Source organism: Equus caballus, chromosome 1 (assembly GCF_041296265.1).
Source record: "Equus caballus isolate H_3958 breed thoroughbred chromosome 1, TB-T2T, whole genome shotgun sequence".
Classification (NCBI taxonomy): domain Eukaryota; kingdom Metazoa; phylum Chordata; class Mammalia; order Perissodactyla; family Equidae; genus Equus; species Equus caballus.
Window position 1 is genome coordinate 62468359 of NC_091684.1, and position 15894 is coordinate 62484252.

Sequence of the window (15894 nt, forward strand, 5' to 3'; positions counted from 1 at the left end):
TCCTCCCAGGTAGTTGGGGGTCGAGTGTGAAAAGGCTGGAGAAAAGCTGACTTAGGGGATCTGTGGGGAATCATCAGAGCTGTAACGGGAGAGAATCCCGGGACCTCCGCTCCTCTCTCCACTTCGGAGCCCGGCACTGGGGCGGGGCCCGGGGCAGGTAAATGGGAGGAGGGGGCGGTGAATTTAGATGCCTCTAGATCCCTCAGTTCAGACGTGGCTCGTCCCCTCCGCCAGGGACCGCGCTGCCCCTCACACTCAGTCAAGGCTGAGGAAGGACGCGGGGTCGACGTCGCGCGGGGCTCCAGGGAAGAGGAGGGAAGGGAGTGGGAAGGGCGATCTTGGGCTGGGGCGGGGCCAGGCTGGGCGAGTCCTAATATAGAGCACGCGCCGCTGGCTAGCAGCACAGCGCGGAGACTGGAGCCCCGGAGCCCCGCCAAGTGTCAGAGTCAACCTGCCCCCGCCGTTCCGGCCCCGCAGTGCTCTCGCCGCAGCCGCCGGTGAGTGCACGCCGCCCCAAGAGCGCAGGGCGAATGCGCCGCGGTCCTGTTCTGCTGGCTTCCCTTCCCCCTACCCCGGCTGCTCCGGCTCAGCGGCGGCAGCGGCCGAGTCACCGCTGCCCGTGTCCGTGCCGTGCGGGTGCTGGTCCAGGCGGCGTCGGGACCCCCGATGCCCGAGAGAGGAGAGACGGCCGAGCCTGGAGAGCCTGGTCACTGCGGGCTCGCCCCACAAGGGACCTCGGGACTCCTGCCGTGAACTGCAGTAACCCACCCCGCCCGCCTTCTCGCTCCTCCGCTTCTTCCCCTGACTTCTCCTTTCCTTGCAGAGCAGCTGTCTAGAGCCCCAGCCTCGCCACCATGGGAATCCTGCTGGCTTGCGTGCTCCTCTGGACTCTGGTCGTGAGCGACTCCGAAGTGAGTGGCTTCCCTGCTTTGACTTATGGCGGCGGGGTTTGCAGGACCCCTGAACAGCGCCGGGGGAAGGGGGCTGTATAGGGAACCGGAGTCCTCTGAATTCCATCAACAGCAGGGTCAGACCCTCCCAGGAAAATAGGACAGGTGTGGCAGAGGGGGCCTTGAGAACCAGGGGAGTCCGCACTTGCGGGCAAGGGAGGAAGAAACCGCAGGGACTACCCCAGCCTGCTGGCACCTGATATGTGAAGCTTGCTTGAGTCAATCCATTTCTTCCTGCCGGAAATCTATGATCTTCCATCTGAGGGCTACTTAGACATGAACAGAGCGAGGAGAGAGGGAGCTGGAGGGAAGGGTGAGTTTTGGGATTGGGGCCAGTTTATCCACACCCTGGAGTCCCAGGAGCATTGGACCTTTAGTGAACTTCCCCCTTTCCCTCCCATCTCTTCCAGGGCAGCCATGAACTTCATCCAGCGTCCAGTGCATGTGAGTATCCATCCCTTGCGCAATATCTGGCTGCACAGACATCTTGGAAAAGACTCAGGGGGCAACCCTTCCTGTCCAGGCTGAAGGGCTGGCTCCCCCCTTGCCTCCTCCCACACTCTTTTCTTATACCCCTAACCTTTGTGCTCTCCAGCGAACTGTGGCTGTCTGAATGGAGGAACATGTGTGTCCTACAAGTTCTTCTCCAACATTCAGCGATGCAACTGCCCAAAGAAATTCCAAGGGGAACATTGTGAGATAGGTATGGGGATCCTGACTCTAACTGGGGAGGAGGGGACACCAGAGATTTAGGGGCAGGGAGAGATGGGTGGGATGCAAGAACAGGCAGGAGTTAGGAGCTGGAGGTGGTGTGAGGGACATATTTATCCCTATGTGATGTACATAGTCAAACACACACCATCTCATGAAACTGTGGCTGCATGAATGTGAGATGAAGATGGAAGGAGACCCTTTTCTAGTGTTTTCTCCCAGGCCTATAATCATGTGAGGCCTGACAGGGTCTCTAAAATGCCTATTTAAACTTCCTCCTTTTTCTAATATTTTCTCATCCTCACATTCTTCCACAGATACATCAAAAACCTGCTATGAAGGGAATGGTCACTCTTACCGAGGGAAGGCCAAAACTGACATCATGGGCCGGCCCTGCCTGGAGTGGAACTCTGCCACTGTCCTTCTGAAAACGTACCATGCACACAGACCTGATGCCCTTCAGCTGGGCCTGGGGAAACACAATTACTGCAGGTGAGGTGGGGGCAGCAAGGGCCTCGCGGAAACCCTTGTTACTGTTCCCTCCTGCTTCCAGAGTGCTGGCCATAGCATGAGAAAAGCAAGGCCTCTGGTTGACTCTTCCCTGGAGGGGAGGATGCAGGAAAGGCATTCAGGGTTGGAATGATACCCTCTACCCTCTGTGTTGCCAGGAACCCAGACAATCAGAGAAGGCCCTGGTGCTATGTGCAGGTTGGCCTAAAGCAGCTTGTCCAAGAGTGCATGGTGCACGACTGCTCTTTTGGTGAGTGTCACTGGCCTGTTTATGAAGGTAGGGCGGAAGGGGATAAACGCATATGGCCCCTTATCCCATCACAGGAGGGATGAGGATAGAGGCCTGCTAGGCCTTGAAAAACTGGGAGGTCAGAGGACAAGGAAAGGGATACTTTATCCTGCCTGCCTCCCAAAGACATCCCTCTCTTTCTCCTCCAGGAAAAAGTCCCTCCTCTCCTCCGGAAAAAGCAGAGTTCCAGTGTGGCCAGAAGGCTCTGAGGCCCCGCTTTAAGATTATTGGGGGAGAATTCACCACCACTGAGAACCAGCCGTGGTTTGCAGCCATCTATAGGAGGCACCGTGGAGGCTCTGTCACCTATGTGTGCGGTGGCAGCCTCATCAGTCCTTGCTGGGTGCTCAGCGCCACACACTGCTTCATGTACGTCCCTCTGTCTCTTCTCCCTGACCCGCCGCCCTACCCCAAACATATCTCTTCCTCTTTCCCAGCAAAGGATTCCACTTCAATTCTGCTCCCTCAGCCCCACTCCATGCAGCCCACGGCCTTGGGAACAAGTCATGCTCTGAGGTGGTGGGGAGGGAAAAGTGACAGGATCTCATGAGATCACACTGTGTGACAAACCTTCCCTCCCGCAGTAATTACCCGAAGAAGGAGGACTACATTGTCTACCTGGGTCGGTCAAGGCTTAGCTCCACTTCGCCCGGGGAGATGAAGTTTGAGGTGGAAAAGCTCATCTTGCATGAGGACTATAGTGCTGACACACTCGCCCACCACAACGATATTGGTGAGTGGAAAGCCCTCATCTGCCATAATGATGATGGCTGGGGGAAGAGGGGTGCAAGAAGAGACTCAGGTAGGAGGTTGAGGTTGTAGGGGAACTTGAGGACCCTGCTTTACACAACAAAGGGAGTGGTGGAGAAGGGTTCAGAGTGACATATACGAGGGGCCTGGTGCTCCTCTGTAAAGTTCCTGAATTTCCAAACAGGTAGCCCCCTTGGGCGGCAATGGCCCCAGGGGCATATGGCTTGGGCTGGGATGAGATGCAACCTCTGTCTGTCCAGGATATAGAAGTTGGAGAGAGCTTTGGGCTGGATTTTAGCCCAGCTACCTCAGCCAGGACTTTTTGCAGAAAAAACCCATATAGTTGTATGCAGCATCCTTGGCTGTCCAAGCTTTTGTCAGCAGCTGGAACAAAGCTCTTGAGGCATGGGACAGGGGAGGCTTGTTTCAGGTGACAAGCTACCAGCAGATCTCCCAGGATGACCCCTGACCCTAACTGACCTAGGGATAGACAGCTACTCCCTCAGCATTTGGAGGGGAGAGATGGTGATCACCTAACCCTTTTCCCCTCCCCCAGCCTTGCTGAAGATCAGTTCCAGCACAGGCCAGTGTGCACAGCCGTCCCGGTCCATACAGACCATCTGCCTGCCCCCAATGTATGGTGATGCCCGTTTTGGCACAAGCTGTGAGATCACTGGCTTTGGAAAACAGAATTCCAGTAAGTGATATTTGGGGCTGCCTGAGTGTCCTGGGGGAATGTAACCTAGCAGTGACCTAGAAGTCACTTGTAACCTAGACATGAGCTCAGCTTGATCAAGGGAGGAGTATGGAGATAGAGATGGGAGCACCATGGAGGCAGCAGATGGGTCCAGGAACAGAGTAGGGAGCATTGTTTACAGAATGACGGGTCATAAAGGTAAATAGATGGGAGGTGAGGGGCTATAGGTGGGGTTAAGGTTCAGATTTGGGTGGGAAAAGAATAAGGGTTTTCCCTGTTAGGGATGATTTTTGGTCCCCTCCCTAGCAGAAAGTCCCAGTGGGAAGGCTGGACAGATACATCTTAACATAAATTCCTCCTGTTTCTTCCATCTAGCTGACTATCTCTATCCAGAGCAGCTGAAAATGACTGTTGTGAAGCTGGTTTCCCACCAGGAATGTCAGCAGCCCCACTACTATGGCTCTGAAGTCACCACCAAAATGCTGTGTGCTGCTGACCCGCAGTGGGAAACAGATTCCTGCCAGGTGAGAGTTCCAAGTGTCTCTCTCCATCATCTCCCCATCTCCCCAGGGCTCCTGGGCCCATCCCTGTCAGCTTTGGGAAGCCTTTCTCCAGCCAAAGCCCCAAGAAGCCAGAATGGGGAGCTTGGGTCTTAAAAGGTTTAAACCAATCCTTATGTGTTTATCAAACAGTTGTCATGAGCCTGGCTCTGTGCTAGGTACTTCAGACTAGGGGAGGGAGGGGGACTAAGACCATAAAAAAGAGAAAACAATAGAGAAAAATACAACTCAGTGCTCAGGGTGTGATGTGAATTATATCAGATGATTAGGAGAGGAAGGTGAGTGCCAACTGGGTGGTCACACTAGGGGGACGTTAAAGAGAATGTGATTCAATGGGAATTTGAGGAAGCAAAAAGAAGAAAGGAAAGCGGATCTTGGAAAGATAAAAAAATAAGAATGAGCACAGCATATTCTAGAATGGGAAGAAGTAGGGTCTGAGAATGTAGCTGGAATAGTGGCAGATTATAGGGTTTGAAAGCCAAGCAGAGGATTTAAACTTGATGTGGTAGGAAATGGGGAGTCCCTAAGCGCTTTGACTCTAGGAAAATCCCTTCTCTCTTAGGCATGATTGGGTGGTGGGATCAGATGGCCCCCTCCTCACTTCTCCCAGGGCTCACTTTGCATCTTTGGCTTAATAGGGAGACTCTGGGGGCCCCCTGGTCTGCTCCGTCCAAGGCCGCCTGACTCTGACTGGGATTGTGAGCTGGGGCCGTGGATGTGCCATGAAGGACAAGCCAGGCGTCTACACGAGGGTCTCACGCTTCCTGCCCTGGATCCGCACTCACACTGGGGAAGAGAATGGCCTAGCCCTCTGAGAGGACCTGGGGAGCCAAGGGAGGAGAAGGGCACCACCCTCCCATGCTAACTGTGATTTTTGCAGTAGGGCCACCTGCACCAGCTATACAGGGAGAGACTGAGGAACATAGGCTCTGCAAAGATGGTTTTACTTGTGCTGCCCATGAGGATGAGCGACAATAGCTTTACCCTCGGATAAGCCTAGGTGCTGGGTGCCTAGCTCCCCCCGGCCAGGATGGAGGGATGGTCCTGACCCAGGATGGTATTGACCAGTAGTTTGTCTTTTTCTGGATTAAAGCCTCCTGGAGTTAAAAGTGGCATCTTCTGTGTATGGATGGAAGGAGACCTAGCTCCCCCAACAGTGGGCATTCATGAGGTACACTGTTGGGAAATGAATAATTTCCAAATTAGGAAGTGTAACAAAACTGAGGTCTCTTGAGGGAGCTTGGCTGGTGTGGGAACAGTGGTTTAGGGAGTAGAGACACTAATGACTTGAGAGAAGGGCTCTGGCATTCCATGAATGTATCAGGTAATATTATATGTGTGTGTGTATGTTTGCACATGTGTGCATGGACTGTGAGTATCAGTGTGAGCCAATGTATTCCTGTGTCTGACTGCAAGTCTAGATATTTCCCTAAACTATATGAACTATGATGCCACATAGAACAGTCTGTCTGGAGAGGTCATGGGTCATTCCTGGGGCTTCTTGGGTCCCCTACCTGATGATGCCTATGAATGTGTCATTCTGGGTTGTGGCCTGTGACCAGCAGTAGATGTCTCCATTTCACTTTCACACAGATGTCCCTTTCTTGGCCAGTTATGCCCTCTGACCTTCTAGCGGAGTTCGTCCAGTCCTCACTGAATGGGGTGAGGACCACTCCTGTACACTGAATATTTAATAATTATATTCTGCTGTTTTTATTTATATCTATTTTTGTAATTTTGAATAAAGACGATCAATAAAATGTGATTTTCTGAAGACTTTGTCTCTTCCCTGGTGCTTGTATGGGAGGGAGTTGGAGAGCATAGAAAGTAGAACATGACGGTGGTGGCATGTACCCCAGAGTCTCTTGTGGAGCTGCATCTCTGGACTTAATGGGGCTTTGAGAAGTAGAGGCTAGGAGAATTGTAGAGAAGGCCCTCCGAAGCACGTAATGTACAAAAAGATGCCCCAAGTCAGGGCCCCAGGGCTTGCTAAATGGTGTGCAGGCTGGGTGTCAACTCCCAATTCCGTCCTCAGCCTGCTTCCTTTGTGCAGTGTATATCTGATACAACTGTACACAGTGATCCTCTTTAGGATTAGTCCCACCATATTCTCTTCACTCCACCCCAACAATCCTTGGCTGACCTCAACCAAGGAGAATATCTGCCTGAGTGAAAATTGCTGATCTAAAACCAGCTCAGCTTGAGTCTGCAGCATTCAGGGAACAGAATGTAATTTCCCATCATCTGTGCATGGGGCTGGTGCTGAGTTTTCTCAGTGTGTTAATGGAGCTTGTGACCAGCCATTGCTATCCCTAACATCAGGGGGCTCAGAATCTAAAGCTGGGTGATATCCTAATGGAGGTGACCATATATTTTGAACCAGATATCAGCTTCTGAAGAACTGGGGTATAGAAGGCAGGCCAGGAGATATAGGTAGGATGCCAAAATATTGGAATTTCCAAGCTATGTTGATGGGTTTTGGCAGTGTTTCTTAACCAAGTCACTTGAGAACCTTTTAAAAATATAAACAAGCCTATGCTCCACCCACAGAGATTGTGATCAGGTCAGGGCTAGTGCCGCGTATTGTGATGGTAGAAAAGCTCCCCAGATGTTTCTGATTATCACCCCTGATTGAGATCCTTTGGGGACATTGGCCAGATTATGTGAAGGACCCAGAAAATTCAAGATGTTGTCAACATGTGTTCTCCGCGTGAACACTCAGTTTTCTGAGTGGGGTTTGGGGGTGCAAGGTCTCCGGGCTTCCCTAGACCATGGGCCCCTGGAGGGCAAGGATCTGATTTTTAATCCCCACAATCTAGCATGTTGTCTTATTCAGTATGATGCAGTAGTTCAGAGCATGGATTTTGGAGTCAGGTGAGCTGGACTAGAATCCTGGCTCTAATACAAGCAGTGTGACTTGGGAAAGACTCTTAACCTCTCTATGCCTCAGTTTCCTCATCTGTGAAAAAGAGATAATATCTGCCTCCCAGGACTGTGATAAAGATTCATGAGTTCATAAGTCTCTTGGCGTTATCCTGGCACCTAGAAAAGGCACAAATACAGTGGCTGTTATTACAAAGTGATGTAAATTTCTGTGGAATTGAATGGGAACCTCCTCCCCTCTTCCTCCTCAGGATTACATTGGTATGTTTTGTAGGGGCTGAAACTTGCCAGGAAAGAAAAGGCGTGATGTGAAGCTAAGAGGCCCAGCCCAGGCTGAGTTGCTGCTCAGCCTCTGTGTTCCCCCCCAGGGGCCAAGAAAGATCTTGTTCCAACATGAGCAGCTCCAGCATCAGGGCTCACAGACACTGAAAACAGGAAGTATGAGCCCCACTGGCGGGATTGAGCAATGGCACGCTAACTCTACAGACCATTTCCCAGCCACCACCCCCAACCCCCAGCCAGCTGCTATCTCTTCCCTGATTCCTGTAGACCTCACTGGGGCTGGCCGGGATCATCCACTTCTCCAGCAACCAGTTTCATGGCTCCAGATACTACCCTGTCAATCACTTTAGGGACTGCTTTCTTCTAGTGCTCACTGTGTCCTGGACACTGTTAAATTCCTTTTTTCTTTTTTAAAGATTGGCACCTGAGCTAACAACTGTTGCCAATCTTCTTCTTCTTCTTCCTCTTCCTCTTCCTCCTCCTCCTCCTCCTCCTCTTCTTCTTCTTCTTCTCCTCCTCCTCCTTCTCCTTCTTCTCCCCAAAGCCCCCTAGTACATAGTTGTATATTCTAGTTGTGAGTGTCTCTGGTTGTGTTATGTGGGACACAGCCTCATCATGAGCTGATAAGTGGTGCCATGTCCACGCCCAGGATCCGAACTGGAGAAACTCTGGTTCGCCAAAGTGGAGGGCACGAACTTAACCACTTAGCCACGGGGCCGGCCCCTGTTAAATTCTTCGCATATTAGCTGCTTTCATCTTCACAACGATCCTATGCTATCATTGGCCCCATTTTACAGTAGAGAAAATGGAGGCACCGAGAGATTGACTGACTTGCCCAAGGCAATGCAGCTGGTAAGTGGCAGAGCCAGGGTTCAGACTCAGGCAGTGGGCTCCAGAGTGTGCAGGCCCAGCACTATAACATATGACCTCTCAGCAGGGCCCAGCCTGGGGAAAGGAGAGCAGCCCTCCTTTCACACTCCCTACTTCAGGGATGCTGGGTTTCTAGGCTAAGTGTATCCGAATTTCAACCCTGGCCTAGATTATAATTTTTTCTTCTTAAAAGATTCCCAGGCCAGGGGCTGGCCCCGTGGCCGAGTGGTTAAGTTCGCGCTCTCCACTGCAGGCAGCCCAGTGTTTCGTTGGTTCGAATCCTGGGTGCAGACATGGCACTGCTCATCAAACCATGCTGAGGCAGCGTCCCACATGCCACAACTGGAAGGACCCACAACGGAGAGTATACAACTATGTACTGGGAGGCTTCGGGGAGAAAAAGGAAAAAAATAAAATCTTTAAAAAAAAAAAAGATTCCCAGGCCAAGTGAGGAGAGCATGCTCAGCCACCAGTTTCAAAGTAAAACTTCACCCTTCTCAAGCTAACCTCAGACTTTTTTGCTGAAACCTGGTTTCATTGAAGTGGTTTCCATTTTCACCAGAACCCCTCCTTCCGAAATATTCCCTGGCCCATTCTATTATCAGGTCTCAACTAGATTTCCACTTGTGCTCTGCTTGCCCAAGCTGACTCCCCACAGCAACCACATCCCTGCATATACCCCTCCACACACCCCCAGCATGTCCACCTTCCTCTTTGGCAGCAACCGTTTGAGACTTCCCTTTGAACCAGACACAGTGAGAGGAGTTGCTGAGGTGTTTTCTAAATAATAGTACTATTGTGATATAAATCACATACCATACAATTCACCCATTTAAAGTATACAACTCAATGATTTTTAGTATGTTCGTAGAGTTGTGCAACTACCACCACAACCAATTTTAGAACATTTTCATCACGTAAAAAGAAACTCACACCCATTAGCACTCACTCCCTTTTCCTCCCCAATCCCACTCTACTTTCTGTCTCTATGAGTTCCATATTCTGGACATTTCATATAAATAGAATCATATAATATGTCGGTTTTTGTGACTGACTTCTTTCATTTGCTGTAATGTTTTCCAGTTTCATCCATGTTGTAGCATGTGTCGGTACTGTTGCTGAGTTTTAAATAGAAAATTGGGAGAAAAGATAGTCTAGGCCCCCTTCTGACCTTGTAGTCCCATTGAGAGTCATTCAACAAACTCTAAAATAAAATTTTAAGTACTAAACATCAGGCACTGTTTTGAATGCTGAGGATATAAGAATGAATGGGACGTAGTCCAAGTTCTCAAGAGCTCACAACTTTGCAAAGGAGACAGAATCATGACCAAAGTTCAAGTGATAAATACTATAATGAAAGCATGTATAAAGTGCATGAAACAATGATGTGAAAGCAATTAATTTTGCCTTGGGAAATCAAGGAAGACTTTACAGAGGAGGTGATATTTTACCTGGGCCTTCAAAGATGCAAAGAAACTTGCCAAAGGAGGAGGAGAAAGCCATTCTAGGCATGGGGAAGATCACGGAGGCGTGAAAAGGCAGGATGTTCTCAAGAAATAACGAATAAACTGCCGTGATAGAGAAAAGAGTTTGGGGGGCAATGAACAGGCAGAGAGTAGTGGGGGAAGGAGCTGGTGGGATCCAGCTGGTGAGGACCCTTAGACAGGGCTGATACTCAGCAGCAGGCACCAGTACTGCTCAATCACTAAATAGCTGCTGTGCCAAGATCCCCTCCTTGTAGCCCCCTGCTGCCCAGTCTTTCTCCATTTCTTCATGACCCACCAACCAAAGGGTTAATGCCTGACACAGCAGGTCTGAGAGAGACCCCTCTCTCCTCCAGCTGCCCACCAAAGTGCTGGTACTCTGAAGTCCTGCTAGTTACATATTTTGAATACCACCTCTTGCCCTCAAGTACTTTTTTCCAAAACCCAGAAAGTTAATTAAGGTCAAGGAACTATAAAAAGTGGGTTTTTTCTCTCTTACCTAAAAACTTCCACCCAATTGTAAAAGTAGCTATAAAAGTAAAGTGCTCCCACAGCATTCCACAGCAATTGTTAACATCTCTGAGTCTCCTTCACAGTCTCAACAACCTCCTCTACTTAGCCTGGAATGTTGGGCTCTCCAACACCTGATCCTAGACCTTCTCCTCTTCACAGCCTAAACTTTCTCCCAAGCAGTCTCATTCACATCCAGCCTTAAATTATCACCATAAACAACTGATTTACAAATGCTCATCTCCAGCCAGACCTCTCCTCTGAGCTCCAGACCCTTATTTTCCATTGTCTACTTGCCACCCCCTTTTGGTTGTCGCACATAGGGCATTTCAAACTCAATCTGCCCCAAACTGGCTGTATCTTCAGGTCCCAAACTGATGGACTTCTTCCTTCACTCTGTCTCAGATCATGGCACCACCTCCATTCACATGCAGAAACCTAGGAATCATCCTAATGCTTCTCTCCTCTCACCTGCCTCATCCCATCCATCACCAAATTCTGGCAATTTGCCTAATAGCTCTTGAAGTCATCTATTTCTCTCCATTTTTACCACCACCATTAGTTGAACCCAAACCACCATGAACTCTTGCCTTGACTACCACAGCAGACTCCCAAGAGGCCTCCCGCATTGACTCTGTCTCTTTCTCCACTCCCTCCCACACCCTGACAAATCCATTCTGCTCACCTAAAGTGAGAAGTCCTTAGAAAATACAAATGTGCTTAATGACTCCCATTGCTATTTAAAAATGGCTGGCTGACTGGGGCTCGGTCAGGCCCCAACCTCGGTTCTAGCTCCACGTGGGACCAAGCTCTTCCAGTCTTCCTCTCTTCAGTCATTCTCTTACTCATTGGTCCCTCTCTCACCACAGAGCCCTTATTCGTGATGTTCCTTTTGCCTGGGACTTTCTTTCTGACAGTCTTTGACTAGTTAAGTTCTTCTCACGCTTCAGAGCTCATTTCTTCAAGGGAAGAAATGGGCTTCCCTGGGCTGCCTGTATCTGCATAAGATCCTCCTATTTCGTCTACAGTCTCATTGTGCTATATACTCTTTGATGCACCTATCAGTGCTGCAATTTTACACTTGCTGCATCATTATTTGATTAATGTTTGCTTTTTCCCACCAAATTGTAACCTCCAGGAGGGACAGGGTGTTTTTGATCACCACTGTATGCCCAGCACCCAGCAGGAGGTCTAGAATATGGCAGACATGTAACAAATATTTATTGAACAAATGCATTCTGATGTATTTCTTTCCATTTTTTTCTGTCTGCTTCTTTTTTACATACTTGTGTTCAAACTCTATACATAATTTTGTACCTTACCCTTTTCTTTTGACTATTTTGTCATAAGCTGTTTCCTACGGTATTACAAATCTCTCCAAGCCTTATATGTGTAATGTAGTTAATGATAACACTCATCCAACTTACCTTTCTGGATTGAGGCATCATAGATAAAGTATGTGAAAGTTCTTTGTAAATTGTATGTACATTTGAGATAGTATTATTTGCATTTAAAAGGAAATGTAGGTAGAGTCTGTCTCTGGTGCCCTCTCCACCCTTACCTTTATACCTTTTTACCTCCGGCATTTTTTTGTTGCCCTTGTTCTGCCTGATCACCTAGTTAGGTCTAAATAACTCATTAACTTTAATATGCTACCAGTCCAAGGAGGTTTGCATTTTTTAAAAGGACTTCTAAAGGAAGGGCACTCAGGCCAAGTTATTGAGGTTTGGGGGCTGGGAGAGGCCCCAAGATATTCATTGATCATTGATTCATCCTTCACGCTTTCATTCAACAAACACTATTGAGAGCTGGTCATTGGCCTGGCATGTTGCTGTGTATTGCATATGGAGATTAAAGCCTCAGTCTTAGCTTCAGTGGGCTAAAGGTCCATTAGGGGAACAGACACACCGGTGAATACTGTGAGAGCACTGCTATGAGGAAGATGTGCAAGATGGGAATGGAGCCCTAAGAGTGGAGTCTTGAAGGGCAAATATGGAAGGAAGAAATGACACTTTGAGCAGAGGAAAGAGCATGTGCAAAGGTAAAGAGGAAGGAGGAGGCATGGGGCACTCAAGGAACTGCAGGTTGTTCAAGTGGATGGGGTATAGGACCAGCTTTGGAGAGGCAATTTGGCTCGTGGGATTGGTGAGAGCTGGAACCCAAGGTCCTAGAGGGCCCTGTCTGCCATATGAAGGACTTTGGACTTTATTGTAATGGAGAGTCATTAAAAAGTTTGAAACATGTGACAGCAGTGTGAAAGACTGATTAAAAGAAGATCGTTAGGGAGCTGGCCCCGTAGCTGAGTGGTTAAATTCACGCGCTTTGCTTTGACGGTCCAGGGTTTCCCTGTTCACATCCTGGGTGTGGACATGGCGCTGCTCCTCAGGCCATGTTGAGGCAGCGTCCCATACAGCACAACAAGAAGGACCTACAACTAGAATATACAACTATGTATTTGGGGGCTTTGGGGAGAAGAAGAAGAAAGAAAAAAAAGAAGATTGGCAACAGTTGTTAGCTCAGGTGCCAATCTTTAAAAAAAAAAAAGATTCTTGGCCTAGGTGAAACTATGGGTGGGGAAAACCAGTTCAGAGACAATTACAATTAGCCAGGTGAGAGCTGAAGAGTGTCTGGATCAGGGCAGTGGTAGTGGGGTGGGAGGGGAGGGTACAGATACAGAAGATTTTGTGAAGACCAGATAGACTTGGTGACTGGCTGGGGGTAGAAGAAGGAGAAGGAAGTGTCATTTAGTTTAGCCTCCTGCCTTCAGACAGGCAAGATACTGCATAATTTTACAGGTGAGAAACTGAAGTTCTACCATAAGTGATTTCCCTAAAGCCATATCTAGTAGGTAGTTGACCAAGCTAGAATTACTACTGGTGGAATTTTTGGAATCAGTATTTACAGGGCAAGCTAGACCTGTTGGTGGCCTCAGTGACTCTGTCCACTCAACTGGAGAACTTGCCCATCACCATAATCACCAAGTGGTGATGTCATTCAAACCTGGAGGAGTTGATTGTTCGCTAACTAAATACCCTAGGTCTATTCAGCCCTGTGACTGTGGTTCTGACTCTAGGAACTTCTCCAAAATGTCCCAGTCCTGTGATGCACTGTCAGTGAATTAGCAGCTGAGTCTGTGGTATGTTTAAGGGGATCAGCAGACGCTGGATCTGGCTTTTCACCTTCTGACTTCCTAGGACTGAGACGTGGTTTCTGATGTTTGAGCAGATCATATGCAGTTAGCACATAACAAAGTTCTGCATTCAGGGTGTGAGAATAAAGCAGATTTTGTAAGAACTCTGGCTGGTGGGGTTCCCAGCCCAATCCCCCCATCCCCCTTTTCTATGGTTTTCCAATTGCCCTTAATTTCTCACTCCTTCTTGATATAAAGGAAAAGGAATGACTTTCCTCTCTCACGTGGCTTTCCCCATCCTCACTCTGTGATCTCTTTAGTTCTCTCCCCAGAGCATATGTACAAGCTGGGGTCAATGCTGTTGGTGAGCAGCACTCTATAGCTCCAGTTTGGCTTTTACCCTAATTAGCTTGGTGTCAAGGGTCAGCTCCAACCTCAGATTTTCTCTTATTCCTCACTGCATCTGTATACCCTTCACCACCATAGGCTTAGAGGCTCTGCCAGGGAAGCTCTAGGCTTTGAGTCCTAGTGAGGCTTGATGTATATGTGGAGTAAACAGCTATTGATCAGATCATTTTTATCCTCCACTGGAATTTGGCCACCATCCCTGGACTTGGCGAGCTATTAGAATTATGCCAGGATGTCCTAGCGGTAAGCTTACCAGAAGTCCATCTCTAAGGGAGCTCTTGTAGCCCCCTCGAGTCAACACTCCCTCAGGCACTTGCCTCAGTCCTTTCTCCTCAGCTGGGCTCTTTCGTGGCTGAGAGAATGAGGAGAAAGGATGGATAGAGACACAGGGTGGGATAAACACTTTGCTCGGAACATCAATCTAAAGTGATTAGAAAGTATGGTCTTTAAATCAGCAACTTCAGCATAACCTGGCACTTGTTAGTGCAAATTATTAGGCCCTGAACCACATCTACTGAAACAGAAACTGTAGAGACAGGGCCCAGCAATCTGTTTTAACAAGCACTCCAGATGATTCTGTTATATACTTAGGTTTGAGAACCACTGATCTGGGGCATTGATTCTCAGACTTCAGTATGCATATGAACCACCTGAGGAGCTTGTTAACCAGAACCTGGTTAAAAAAAACCAGTTTGGTGTCTGGGCAAATGTATTTTTAGCAAGCTCCCTAGGTGATTCTGATTTTCATCAAAGATTGAGAATCATTGATCTAAGGAACTCATCCTATTAATCAGTTGAGTCTCCTGGGGAGGGAGCAGACAGAGGGCTGTGGAAATATCTCTTAAAGTTCCAAATGCCACCTGCATCTGAACCTCTGAGGAGCTTGTTAGAAAAGCAAGAACTGAGTATCAGATGTGTTGAACCAGACTCTCTGCGCCTGAGGCCCTGGCATCTATATTGAGTTCACCAGGTGATTCTTATGCCTGTAAATGTTTGATAACCCTGAGCAACAAGTTGGCAAGTGTTCTTAATGATGGATGCACATTAGAATTACCTGGGGAGCTTTAGCAATGACCTGAGCCCCACCTCCAGAGAGTCTGATTTAATTGGTCGTGGCTGGGGCTTCAATATTTTTTACAAACTGTCCTTCCCACCATCCCTCACCCAAGTGATTGTAACATGTAGTTAAAGTTAAGAACCCTCAGGTTAGAGGATGATGCAGATCTGGAAGAGGCCAGGAAACAGCAGAAAGTGAAGGAATGCCAAGGAAACAATTGGTAGAAGCCTGTGGGGAGGTTAGTTAGAAATGTCAAGTTGGGGGCCAGCCCCGTGGCTGAGTGGTTAAGTTCCTGTGCTCTGCTTTGGTGGCTCAGGGTTTCTGCAGTTCGGATCATGGGCGCAGACATGGCACCACTCATCAGGCCATGTTGAGGCAGTGTCCCACATACCACAACTAGAAGGACCCACAACTAAATATACAAATATATACTGGGGGGATTTGGGGAGAATAGCAAAAAAAAAAAAGAAAAGAAATGTCAAGTTGGAAGTCCAGAGGAGATAGAAGGGGCCCCAGGTGGGAGAGGGAGTAGCTTGGCTTGAGTGATATGGATCCTGGTGTAGGAAGAGGATTAGTGTATTAATTTCCTATTGCTGCTGTAACAAATTACTACAAATTTACTGACTTAAAATAAGACAAATGTATTATTTTACAATTCTGGAGGTCCGAAAACCAAAATGGGTCAGCAGGGCTGCATTCCTTCTGGAGGTTCTAGGGGAGCAGCCATTTCCTTGCCTTTTCCAGCTTCTAGAGGCTACACAAATTCCTTGGCTCATGACCCCACATCACTCCAACCTTTGCTT

The 15894-nt window shown here is 48.5% G+C and overlaps 1 protein-coding gene across 2 annotated transcripts; it reads left to right on the forward strand.

Moving 5' to 3' along the window:
* The first annotated feature begins 185 nt into the window (after positions 1–185).
* On the forward strand, positions 186–6241 carry PLAU (plasminogen activator, urokinase). 2 transcript variants are annotated; one of them, XM_001502951.7, is made up of 11 exons: positions 186–497; positions 824–911; positions 1361–1394; positions 1546–1653; positions 1979–2153; positions 2330–2421; positions 2610–2829; positions 3045–3193; positions 3767–3907; positions 4283–4431; positions 5106–6241. In XM_001502951.7, the coding sequence occupies exons 2-11, from the start codon at positions 855–857 to the stop codon at positions 5280–5282; spliced, it is 1302 nt and encodes a 433-aa protein (XP_001503001.3). In that variant the 5' UTR covers positions 186–497; positions 824–854; the 3' UTR covers positions 5283–6241. The 2 variants fall into 2 exon arrangements, with proteins under 2 accessions (XP_001503001.3, XP_014588855.1); XM_014733369.3 differs by having other exon boundaries at positions 829–911.
* The last annotated feature ends 9653 nt before the right edge of the window (positions 6242–15894 follow it).

What these genes read in the sequence shown, in the direction of transcription:
- PLAU (XM_001502951.7), top strand. Translation starts at nt 855, where the DNA reads ATGGGAATCCTGCTGGCTTGCGTGCTCCTCTGGACTCTGGTCGTGAGC. An exon ending in GGGAAACACAATTACTGCAG is followed by an intron (nt 2,154 to 2,329) that starts GTGAGGTGGGGG and finishes CTGTGTTGCCAG; the next exon opens with GAACCCAGACAATCAGAGAA. An exon ending in CGCCCACCACAACGATATTG is followed by an intron (nt 3,194 to 3,766) that starts GTGAGTGGAAAG and finishes CCCCTCCCCCAG; the next exon opens with CCTTGCTGAAGATCAGTTCC.